This window comes from Callorhinus ursinus, unplaced genomic scaffold, assembly GCF_003265705.2.
Source record: "Callorhinus ursinus isolate GAN/ISIS: 27379988/994484 unplaced genomic scaffold, GSC_fseal_2.0 scaffold57, whole genome shotgun sequence".
Taxonomy (NCBI): domain Eukaryota; kingdom Metazoa; phylum Chordata; class Mammalia; order Carnivora; family Otariidae; genus Callorhinus; species Callorhinus ursinus.
Window position 1 is genome coordinate 7923163 of NW_027397119.1, and position 12358 is coordinate 7935520.

The 12358-nt window shown below is 48.2% G+C and overlaps 1 protein-coding gene across 24 annotated transcripts in view; it reads left to right on the forward strand.

The window, feature by feature from the left end:
* The window catches only part of NFASC (neurofascin), a 179283-nt gene that overhangs the window by 95115 nt on the left and 71810 nt on the right, over window positions 1-12358 (forward strand). For 23 of the 24 annotated variants that reach the window (XR_012375769.1, XM_073884408.1, XM_073884410.1 and 20 more), the window contains one exon: window positions 12125-12305. Coding sequence is in view for 23 of the 24 variants with exons in the window: in XM_073884408.1 (XP_073740509.1) it covers window positions 12125-12305 (181 nt within the window). In the remaining variant the exon portion in view is untranslated. Of the gene's footprint in view, window positions 1-9402; window positions 9627-12124; window positions 12306-12358 lie in introns of all 24 variants that reach the window. The other variant, XM_073884418.1, reaches the window with a different exon arrangement.

Here is a 12358-nt window from a genome sequence, read left to right on the forward strand (position 1 = left end):
GCAAAGCAGGAGCAAAGGTGGCCAAAGGTACAGAAGGCACTTGGCCTGTTCGGGGAGTGGTGCGGGGCCTAGCGCTGGACCAGGTCCTGCTGGAGGAGAGGCTGCATGGGGCGGGAGCCAGATCACAGGGGCTTGAGTGCTGGCCACAGAGTGCAGGCCAGCTCTGTGACCACTTTCTCTGCCCAGACAGATATGATAGAGATGACCACAGGCAGGACATACACTGGCTCTTTGTTTCTTCTTCAAGAAAGAAAACGGGAAGTGAGTGAGAATGTGGTTATTATAGTGGGAACCCGAGCCACTGAATTTTTTAAAGATTGATTTATTTATTTAGAGAAAGAGCTCACGAGCGCAGTGGGGAGGGGCAAAGGGAAATGGGGGTGGGGGGGTGCGGAGAGAGAAAAAAAGAATCTCAAGCAGACTCCCTGCTGAGCGCAGAACCTGAAGCGGGGCTCAATCTGATTACCCTGAGATCATGACCTGAGCTGAAATCAAGAATCGGATGCTTAACTGACTGAACCACCCAGGTGCCCTCCTCCCCCTGAGCCACTGATTTATATTGATGCATAAATCATTTGCAACTATTACTGGTTTGTATTGGGAACAAATTAGCTGAGAAATACCCTAGCTCTGAGTTCCGGGTTCCAGCTAAGAGAGGTGCCTGCCTATCTGCGTGCCCTCCGGCCCAGGGTAGGACGCCTCTGAGCTTTCAGCTCCCACACACCTGGCCCTGCCCACTTCTTATTTTGAGGTACCTTTATTGTCTCTTGTCTTTCAGCTGCCCTCTCTGATTTCCGAACAGGTTGCTTCCGGATGGTTATAGTAATACGCCCTATTGCTTTTTTTTTTTTTTAATCTAATGCAGAATGGTGGAGTTTTATGTGGGCTCTGTTGGGCTTTTATTATCTCTCTGTTCCCTCACAATAGCCTGTGGCAGTGATATGTGAATGTATTCCTTAGTTGGTTTTTGTAGTACTATTCTAGTCATTTCATTATTTATTCTGAGAACTAATTGCTGGCACGTGGCCTCATGGTTCTAATTTGTTGGTATATCCTAGGCATTATTCATTCAGGAGCACAGCCTCCAAGTACCTGCAGAACTGCTTCGTTCATGGCTCTGAGGCATCAAACTGAACATATTCAGTTCCAAGCTCATGCTCTCCCTGCTCCTCAACCACTAACGGATTCATTCCCCTTTCTGTAGTTTTGATACCAATCATTAGCATCATCCTAATCCAGTTTTGCAACCTAGAAACCTTGATGCCGTCCTTCTTCTCACTGCCCGCTACCAATCAATCATCAGCTTCTGGTGATTCTAACTCAGAAAATATCCTCACATCTCAGGGGTCCTTGGATACTGTTAAGCCATCAACCTGTTGCACACATGCTCTCTTACACTGTATCTAGAGAAACCTGTGGTATCTGGAATCTGGGAGAAGATAAGTGGAGTGACAAGGAGAGGAGATGTGGTCTGAGGAACCTCACCCTGGGGGTTTCCTGCCACAGCAGGAGGATGCTGTAGAGCAGAGAATGGCCTGCAACTAAGCCCAGACCAGCCATCTGATGGGCAGAATGATGGGCAGGTCACAGGCCCTGTCTTGGACTAAGGTTTACCCAATGTTCAAAGAAAAGTCTTGGGGTGCCTGGATGGCACAGTAAGTTAGGCGTCCAACTCTTGGTTTCAGCTCAGGTCGAGATCTCAGGGTTATGAGATCAAGCCCTGCATTGGGCTCAGTGCTCAGAGCAGAGTCTGCTTGAGAATCTCTCTCCCTCTGCCCCTCCCACTCGTGTTCTCTCTCTCTAACTAAATAAGTCTTTAAAAAGAAAAGAAAAGGAAAGAAAAGAGAAGAAAAGTCTTGTGTGGAGCAGAGTCATTTGAGGTTGTCAGGAAGGAACACAATAAGAATAGTAAAAGCAGCTTAATTGGTGTTGTGGTTCACTTTCTTATGCTGTATCCATCTGATTCTCCAACAACAACCATCAGAAGCAGGAATATTTATTTCCATTTTTGAAAATTTTAAGAAGGCTTGGGAAACAAGTAATTTACAAAAAAATAAGTGACAGGATTGAGGCCTTTACTTGGATCTTCCATCCCATAAATATTCCCTACCAGGCACCATGCCAGGCACTGGGACACAAGAATGATCGGGACATGGTTTAAGCCTCAAGAATTACAGAGGTCCCTGGGCGGCTCAGTCGGTTAAGCACCTGACTCTTGATTTCAGCTCAAGCATGATCTCAGGGTTGTGAGATCGAGCCCCAGGTTAGGCTCCGTGCTGAGCGTGGAGCCTGCTTAAGATTCTCTCTCCCTGTCTCTCTGTCCCTCCCACCCCTCGCTGCGCATGCACATGCACTCTCTCTTCTTCTTAAAAAATAAAAAATAAAAAACAAGCCACAAAGAAAAGAGAAAGGTTAAGCCAGTGGCAAGCAAACTACAGCCCTCAGGCCAATTCCAGCCCACTGCCTGTTTTTGTAAATAAAGTTTCACTGGGAGATAGCTATGCCTATTCACTCTCTTATTGTCCGTGATGGCTCTTTCACTACAGTAATAAAGTTCAGTAGTTGTGAAAGAGGCTGTATGTCTCACAAAGCTCTCACAAAGCCGAAAACACGATCTAGACCTTTACAGAAAAGGTCTCCAATCCTTAGTTTAAACATATAGTTTTACCAGTGTGCTAAGTGCCCCAGAGAGGTAGGATAGAGATGGACACTCTCAGCTCTGCTGGGGGTGGGCAGTGGGGTGGAGGTGGGAGGCACAACGAATTAGTCACAAAGCAGAAGATGCCTGAGCAGCAGGATGTTGCAGACTGAGTAGGAATTAATCACGTGACAAGGAGAGAAGGCCTTTCGGGCACAGAGGATTGGCACTCGTAAAGTGTGGAGGTTGTAAATGGTGTGACATGCTTAGAAAATGGCATACCACTCAGCGTTCAGCATTTGGGTAGGGTCCGAGAGCCCTGCAGGAGCCTGAAATCCCAGAGCCTTGCTGTACTCGGGAGTTTAGATATGATTGTATAGACTGACTGGGGTGATATGGAAGGGTTTTCACCAGCACTGATAGGATCAGACGGGGGTTTAGAAAAATCACTGTAATAGCAGCGTGGAAAATGGATTGGACAGAGACCAGCTGGGAGGTTATTGCTGCAGTCCATGAAACATGGCGTGTATTAAAGGTAAGAGAGTGGGAGTGAGTGTGGCGAAGGGAATGGGAGCAAGAGACACCAGGAGGGCATGGTCCAAGGTTCTCGGTGCTTGGTGTGGGGTATGAGAAGAGCTGGGATTTCAGGGTGATTCCCAGGTGTCTGGCTTGGGTGGCTCGGGTGGGTGCCACCAACAAAGACAGAGAATAGAGATAGAGGGACAGGACCCCAGCGGAGACACAGAGAACATCAGGCAGAAGTAGAGGATCTGGCAGTGTGATCAGTGCAGCCATGGACGTTGGCAGGGCCAGAAAGAAGAGGAGCTCTGGAGTGCTGTTTCAGAGGCCAAGGAGGAAGAAGGTGAGGAGGGATGGATGGAGTGGTTGACAATTGCTGATGCTTCCAAGAGGTCTAGCAAGATAAAGACTGGGAACTCTGGAGTCAGCCATTGGGAGGCCAACGGGAGGTCTGGAGAGAGAGTTCTAGAGTTTGGTTGGAGGAGTGAAAGAGAACTCAGTAAGTAAAGGCAGAAGCCATAGCCCACTCTTTAAACAAAGGAACTTGCATGAGATGAGACGGAGGTGGAAAAAGTTCAGGTATATATAGAGGAGCTGTGGGATCCAGAGAAGATTCTTTTGGTTTTGTTATGAGAGAAACTTGAAGGCGTTTCTCTGCTGAGGCCTGGAGCCAGTTGAGAAGAGTTTGGAAATTGAGGAGCATGCTAAGCGGATAGCTGATGGTCGAGGGCAGGTCTCTGCAGAGGGGTGGGGCTGGGTCCAGCAGAGGCAGACAGGAGGAGGGAGGGACATTTCTTACACAGAAAGTGGAGGCCATGGGAAGCTTAGGCATCCAACCAACATTTCCAGGGGCATTTCAGTTGCTAGTGATAGAAAACTCGCTTCCAAGCGGCTTAAAAATTAAAGGGAAGTTTTAATGTGAGCATATATGCAATGTAAAAACCCACAGTTAGGGCTTGCTTCAGCAAACGCTCCATCAGCGACACAAACAGTGGCATGAAGAATCATGTCTTCCCACATCTTCCCTCTGCCTTCTGCAGTGTTCCATTATCCTCATATGACACATGGAGACACCCCCCCACTCCCACCCACTTGGGGTATACCGGGGATCGTGAAGCAGTCCCAAGAAGCCCCCAGGCCTCAAGGCAAAAATGCTAATGCTGGGAAGCCGGACGGATGGGTTTCCAAGTCCAGCACTGCCACCCCAGCCTGGTGTGTTCTTCCTGGCCGGCATGCCTCGCTCTTGTGCCCATACATTATTGCTGTGGTGCAGGGCTTCTGCATTTGGAGAGTTAGACAGTTGTACCAGGATTTTCAGGTCTTTGTTTTACTAATAGAATCCTTTCCTTAAATAAAACCTTAGGCAAAACCCAGTGTAAAAACGGGGACTCTGAGGCAGCCCTGGTGAGAGTCAAGTGTAGGGCGGCGGCTGAGCCCCACCTGCTCCTCCTCCCCAAATGCCCTCCCCACTTAGAGAAGGTCCCCAGAGGCTGCAGAGCCTTCTAAAGGGTCTTCCTGCCTCCACCATTGCCTGTCAACCTGCCACCCTCCACAGAGCAGCCAGGGTGGTCTTTGTGAACAAATATCCTCAGATACCCCACCACATAGAACCCTGCAATAACCTCCTGACGTGCTTAGAATAGAATTTAAATTCCCTGCTTTGGGGGCATCTGGGTGGCTCAGTTGTCAAGTGTCTGCCTTCGGCTCAGGTCATGATCCCAGGGTCCTGGGATCGAACCCCACATCAGGCTCCCTGCTCGGTGGGAAGCCTGCTCTCCCTCTCCCTCTCCCCCTGCTTGTGTTTCCTCTCTCTCTCTGTCTCTCTCTGTCAAATAAATAAATAAAATCTTAAAAAAAATAATAAATTCCCTGCTTTGGCCTTCAGAGCCCTCTGTGAGTATGCCCTTGCGTGACTTATTCCATTCTTCCCCGTGTGCTTCCCCAGGCTCTGGCCACGCTGATTTCTTTCAGTTCCTTGCACCTACCCCTCTGCTTCCTGCCACAGGGTCTTTGCACGAGCGGTTCCCCTGGCTTGGGATGTTTTTCTGACCCATCTTTACAAAGTTGGCTACTCCTTGCCCTTTAGATCTTAGTCAAATGTCACCTTCTCACAGAGGCCTTGACCATTCACTTCCCTTTCCCTCATCACCCTAGTGTGGTTTCTTTTCTTTTCTTTTTTATTAATAGACTTTATTTTTTAGAGTGCACTTACAGATTCATAGCAAAATTAAGTGGAAGGTACAGAGATTTCCCATTTACCCCCAGCCCCCCCCCCACACACAGCTCCCCCACCATCACCATCCCCACAAGAGGGGTGCATTTGTTACAGCTGATGAACCTACCCTGACGCATCATCATCACCCACAGTCCATGGTTGACATGAGGGCTCACTCCCGGGGTTGTCCATTCTGTGGGTTTGGACAAATGTGTAATGACATGGGCCCACCATTAGAGTCTCATACAGAGTTTCACTGCCCTAAAAATCCTGTGTGCTCCACCTGTTCATCCCTCCCTCCTGCCCAACCTCTGGCAAGCTCTAATCTTTTTACTGTCTCCATATGTGGTTTTGCCATTTGCAGAAGGTCACTCAGCTGGAATCATACAGTACGTAGCCTCTTCAGACTGGCTTCTTTCACTTAGTGATAGGCATTTAAGTTTCCTCCATGTCTTTCCACAGCTTGATAGCTCATTTCTTCCTAGTGCTGAATAGTATTCCGTTGTGTGGATGGACCCCAATACGTGTATCCATTCACCCACTGAAGGACAGAGGACATCTCAGGCGCTCCCACGTTGCGGCGATTACAGACAAGGCTGCTCTCCACACCCCTGTGCGGGTCAGATCGTGTTTTCTTCATTGTGCTTATTGCTACCCAATTTGTTTTTGTTCAGCATTTATTTCCTGTCTTCCTCACTAGAAAGAAGGCTCCATGAGAGCAGAGAAACCTTGTGTCTTGAACTTGTATATTCTCTAAAGTGGTCCCTGCTGCCAGGTCTGTGAAATGAATGATAGGCCCACTGCCTGCTGCCCACAAGTCCCAGGTGGGCTCTGCTTGCGGAGACGTGGGACTGCCCGCTGAGCCGTGTTCCAGCACTATCCGTCTTTCCTCCCATCATCACAGATGTGTTGTGACCACTGGCACAGCCTGCCCAGAGCGGGGCTGCGGGAATGTGGGGGGCTTCCCACGATGACAGCTTGCTGGAGCCGTGTGCCTCTCCTCCGTCTGCCAGGGACAGCTTGTGGCACCAACACCAGGGGCCCCCCAGTCTGGGGAAAGAAAGCAAACCAGGATGCAGAGAGAAAGAAAAATAGGAAAGCAGACTGATGCGGAGTGGCTAATTATTACTCCTTGCTGCTGTTACCAGTAACCTCATGTATGTAACCAGGATGCTTCCTTCATCCCTGTGAGTTCAAAGCCTGCTCAGTGATGGCAGTTAACATTTACCGAGGTTTACTCTGTGTCCCATGCTTTGCCATGTGCTCTATGTGGGAATTGTGTGTTAAGTCATCCCAGAAGCCCTCCGGAATATGACTGTGTGCATTTTTCAGATGAGAAATACAAAGCTCCGAAGGTTCAGGACTTGCCCATGATCCCCATCTTGTTGTAGAGGGCAGCTTCAAACCCACACAGTCCATGCTCTCGAACTCCACGGAGGGAGGCTGTCATGTCCAGAAGTCCCCACTGAGTCACCCAACTCACATACCCATCCTGGTCCCGTCTTAGACATTTTGAGTCCAAATCTCCCACAAGGCTTGCAAATTTAAAGTTCAGGAAACTTGAAAGCTTCAGTTCAGGGAGGTTGTGTAAGTGAATGAAGCATCTCTGTGTAAGATAATAGAGGTTCTAAGGGCATTCGAATTCAAAAAAGGTTTTTTTGAATCCGAAGGCCTGGTTTGGCCACTGCCTAGAAGTTTGAGGGTCTAGGGATTTGTGTGTTTAAGTAGTGCCCAGGAGATTCTGATAAGCATCCAGTTTCCTTCCTGTATGGGTACATTGTCATCACAGCACCTTACCGAATGCTATTTGGATTCTTTATGAAACAGTGAGCTCAGTACTTCACAGGGCAGAACATTTCATGTTTGGATAACTCTGTTCTCTCTCTTTTATTTCTTGTCTTTTCACACAGGGCTTGTGGGGTTGGGGGGAGAACTTCAGATATACAAGATTTGAGTTCATCGTCTTCCCCAGTTCATAGTACACCATTAGTCCACACAAGATTTCTCTTTCAGTTTTTTTATTTTTGTTCCTTTCCTCACTCTCTCCCCCTGCAGTCGCCCTCCCTTTAATGTATTTTATATATCCTTGCAGTCCACCTCTTACCTGTTCAATCTGATATAAAAGGATCTTTCAAACACATCGTATGGTAGTGTGTGCGGGTAGAGTCTTTATTATCATGGATGGTATTGTAGGATGGCTATAGTCGTTAGGTTATTCTTCTTTGCATCTCAGAGAAGCAGCTACCTCTCTGAACTTTCTCCCATTTGGTTCTAGTTTTGCCCTCATGGAGCTAAACAAAAAAGCCCCACACCCTCTCCCACCATTCCAAGACAGTCATCATGGTCCCTCTTCTGCAGCCCCCATCTGCCCTCTCACAGGATATGGGATTTTCCTTATTCCTCCCCAGGATGCTCTGTAGTTAGATGGCATTCCCCTTGAAGGGTCCTGACCACTCCACCCACCCCCGCAGCCACATCTGGATGATGTACTTCTCTACTCCTAGCAGGAGAGGAACTTGAGATATTATGTGACTGGGCCATATAGCAAGATAGTGTAAGAAGTAAGATTTGGTTAGAAGCAGGCATTTAACTGTTTTCGGTTGGACATCCCTGCCCTTGGCCTTTTCTGCCTGGTTATCAGGATAGGGGAACTGTAAGTCTCGGTGGTGTGGGGGTAGCTTCAGGTGGGGCATCTCCCTCCTCACTCCACCTTGGGTTCTCTGAGCGCAGCACTAGAAGCCCCATGCCCAGATACCAGTTGACACTCCCTTCCTTAGATGTAGGTGGAAGGTCCTTCAGGATGTACTGGAAGGATTGCAAGTCATGTACTTATCTTCCAGGCTGAGTGGACCGGGCACAGGGAGCTGAGGGTGCCTATATCCCCATGTGGAATAACCCCCCCTCCTCATCCTCTGCTGTTTTATCTGTATGAGCCCTTTATAGACACCAATGCTTACATTTCTTTGTTATTGAGCTAAAATTGACATATCATAAAGTTAACCAATGTATAGTGAACAATTCACTGTCATTCAGCGCATTCACAGTGTGTGCAACCATCACCTCAATCGACTATTGCTTATTACTCCGGTGCAATCCCTTTCTCACCCCAAAAGGAAACCCCATACCCATTAAGCCATCGCTCCCCATTCTCCCTTCCCCTCTGCCTCTGGTGAGCACCCCTCTGTGTCCTGGCTGTATGGATTTACCTTTTGCATCTTGAATATAAATGAGATCATTCTATATGGGACCTTTTGTGTCTTGCTTCTCTCATTGAGCATAACCCTCTCAGGTTTCATCCACATCACAGCATGTGTAGTACTTCATTATCTTCCACGGCCAAATAATATTTCACGGAACGTACATACTGCCATATTGCTTATTTGTTCCTCTCTTGATGGACATTTGGGCTGTTTCCGCCTTCTTGCTGTTGCGAATAATGCTGCAATGAACATGTGTGCACATGTACTTGTTTGAGTCCTGGTTTTTAATTCTTTGGGGCATATATCTAGAAGTAGAAATATGGGGTCTTATGATAAGTCTATGTTTAATTTTTTAAGGAAGCTATACATTTCTTTTTTAAATAGCAACTCTACTCTGGAGCTTTCCTGCATATGGAGAGACAGGGGAAGTAGGTGAGGAGTCAGGAGATCTGGGTTCTTTTCCTGACCTTGCCGCTAACAAGCCGGGTGACCTTGAGCAAATCATTTCCCCTTTCTGGGCTCTTGTTTCCTCATTTGAAAAGTAAGGGGACTGCATAAAGCTAAATCATCTTTCAATTCTCTTTGTCTTTTAAGATTTTATTGGAAAAATTAGGTTCCAGAGAGAAGAGAGAGAATTGTCAAACAGCTATACATGATTATCTCTATATGCATTCTCTACCGTGTTTTTAAATTGTGAGTTAAAAGCACCCCAAGTAATTGGGCTTTTTTCCCCCCTGCCTATGTGTTTCTAGCTAATGAGTAGCTTCTGGCTTATTTCCATCAAGATTCCCAGAACAAGATATCCTTCTCTTGCCCATCACTTCCTACAGCTTGGCAACTCCTGAGCAAAACGTGGCCATCATGAAGCCAAGACTGGAGCCATTCCATCCCCACGGTCCTGTCTGAAGGAATGCTGAGCCTCCTCCCCTGCTAGTTCTCTCATCACTAAGGTGTCAGCTGGATCACCTGAGTCTGTCTGGTCTTTGGAGATGTCGGATCCAAGGAGAGGAGTTAGCAGACTCTTCTTCAGTCCATGTAAAGACCATCTTAGAAGGTTAGGAGGAAGAACCAAGGACCTCCTGTGATATTGTCCAGCCAGGAGGTTTTCCTCCTTGGGGGATTTCTACTCTCCTGAGCCTCTTTCAGCTGACTGATTCCCTGGCCCGAGTGCAGTGCCTCGGTAGGGAGGGAGTTTTTCCTCCACTAATCGATAGCCTCCACAGTATGCCATCCAGGTCCAAAGCATGTGTTCTCCTGAGCTGCCTGCTGGCTTTCTGGGGGAAGCATGAGGTTTTTAAAAAACACGTGATCCAAGTGTTTTATTTCATTCGGCCAGCCATTTATTTGCTCATTTTTCATCCATCCATCCCATACTTTTGAGTGCTTCCTGTGTTTTCAGCACCACGTTAGATTTTAGGAATAAACAAGATGAGGCACCTTCCCTATGGTGCCTTCCTTTTTTAATAGAGAATACAGACGAGTGGCTTTTGGAATGAATACAATGAATACAAAGTGACAAATGCTGGGGCGCCTGGGTGGCTCAGTCAGCTAAGCATCCAACTCTTGATTTCAGCTCAGGTCATGATCTCAGTGTCATGAGTTCGAGCCCCCATCAGGTTCCATGCTCAGCAGGGAATCTGCTTGAGATTCTCTCTCTCTCTCTCTCTGCGCCTCCAGCCCACTCATGAGCTCTCTCTCTCTCTCTCCAAAATAAATAAACCTTTAAAACAAAAGTGACAAATGCTATATAATGGGGAGGGGATCGTAAATGATGTTCAGGAATACAGACGAGGGACACACAGGTCATACTTGGCAGATCCTCATGAGAGGGCAGATTCAAAGCATGTTCTAGACAGAAGCTAATCTGCACAGAAGTCACAGCAGGACGCATGAGGGGACCTGGCAGGTGACCAGTGTTGGCTGGAACACAGAACACAGAGGGAGGGTGATGGGAGGCAAGATTGCAGAGGGGGCCGGGAGGACGTCTGAGCCACCTCGAAGGATTTAGCCCTCTGGCAGCTGTGAGCTAGTGAGTTTGATTGGGGAGTGGCACACTTGCATCTGCACTTTAGAGAAGGACAACTCTGGTGATGGTGGAGAATGAGTCAGAGGAGTAAGAGTAGAAGTGGCGAGAGCCCTCAGGAAGCTGTTGTGGTCACTGTCATGAAACAATGGTGACCAGAACCAGGGTGGAAGCCGTGGGAAGGAAAGCAAGTGGATGGAGTCCAGAAATATACCTGAGGCTGGGGGGCTGCTGTTGGGCCCAGCTTCCAGGAAAGAAACTGCTGCAGTTGGAATTCGAATCCTTTAGCTGGCCCCACATCCCCGCCCAGAGGAGGTGCCTCATCCTCCAGGTCTTCAGAAGGGTAACCTTGTCTCCCAGGAGCCAGCCCTGGAGCCCTGCTCCTTTTGCCAACAGCCTCAGGCAGGATAGATGAGAGACGGTGGTGGGGTACAAAGAAGAGGAGCATTCTGGGGGAACCTCCTGCCACCCTCTTTGACTCGGCCTCAGGGCAGAACAGCACACTGCACCCAGTTTGAAGACTCCACGTTTCAGACCCCATGGCAGTCTTAAAGCACTCTAGCTCAGTGCCTTCCCTAGGCCACTCTGTTCTTTTTTCAAGCATAGTTAACATACAGGATTGTATTAGTTTCAGGTGTACAATATAGTGATTCAGCAGTTCCAGACATTACTCAGTGCTCATCAGGATAAGTGTGCTCTTAATCCCTTAATCTGTTTCACTCACCCCCCACCCACCTCCCATAGGCCATTCTCTCTCAGGAGGTGGGGAAAGGGGTTTATCTCTTACAGACTCATTCTAGGCCCCTTGGACAGTCATTTTTAATCTTTCCCCTTAAAGGGCCTGGAATGATTTGTTGTGCTTGAGAATGTGAACATTGGGCTGTCAGAATATCTCTCATTCTACCAACCCGGTGGATTCCCCTTCTTCTGGGTCATAGTCTCAGCATTGCCATTATCTCTAAAGGGTCAGCATCCGGGACCACTGTATCTTTGCTGCACAAAATATCTGCAGAAATCCATTTTTTTAAAAAAAGTCCTTTAAGCAGCCAGCTTTCACCTGTCTAACCCCACACAATACATAGGGTCCAGAGAAGCGATGAGATTGGTGTGTTGCTTACTGGCCCAGTGCATGGCATCCTAGGTGCTAGACCAGTGGGACAGTGTTTTTTCACGACTCTTCCATGCAGAGTTGCCCTTCCTTCTAGAACAGTGGTTCTCAACTGGGAGTGGTTTTTCCTCCAGGGGACAGTTGGCAATGTCTAAAGACATTTTTGATTAGGGGGAGGAATGGGCCCTACTGGCATCTCGTGGATAGAGGCCAGGGATGCTGCTAAGCATCCTGCAATACCGAAGATCGTTGCCCACACAAAGAATTGTGGGTCCCCAAGGTCAATAGCACAAGGTTAAGAAACCTTATTTAAGAACATCGGTCTATGACCAAACCCTTGAGTTCTTCAGGCCCTGTAGGGTTGCTAGAACAAACCGCAAGTTCCAGAAAAACTCACTTGGCATTGTATTTCTTTCCACAGCTGAGCTCTGTCCGGGAGGCCCAGGTAGAGCGGCTGGAGGCAGCAAGACCTCGCAGGCCGGGGTGCAGGGAGCGGGGCCCCGTGCTGAGGATGGCCAGGCAGCAGCCGCCGCCCTGGGTCCACACAGCCATCCTGCTCTGCCTCCTTAGCCTCACTGGGGCCATCGAGATTCCTATGGATCGTGAGTACTGCTCCATCCTCTTCTTTAATTCTCCTGATTTGGGGCAGAGGAGT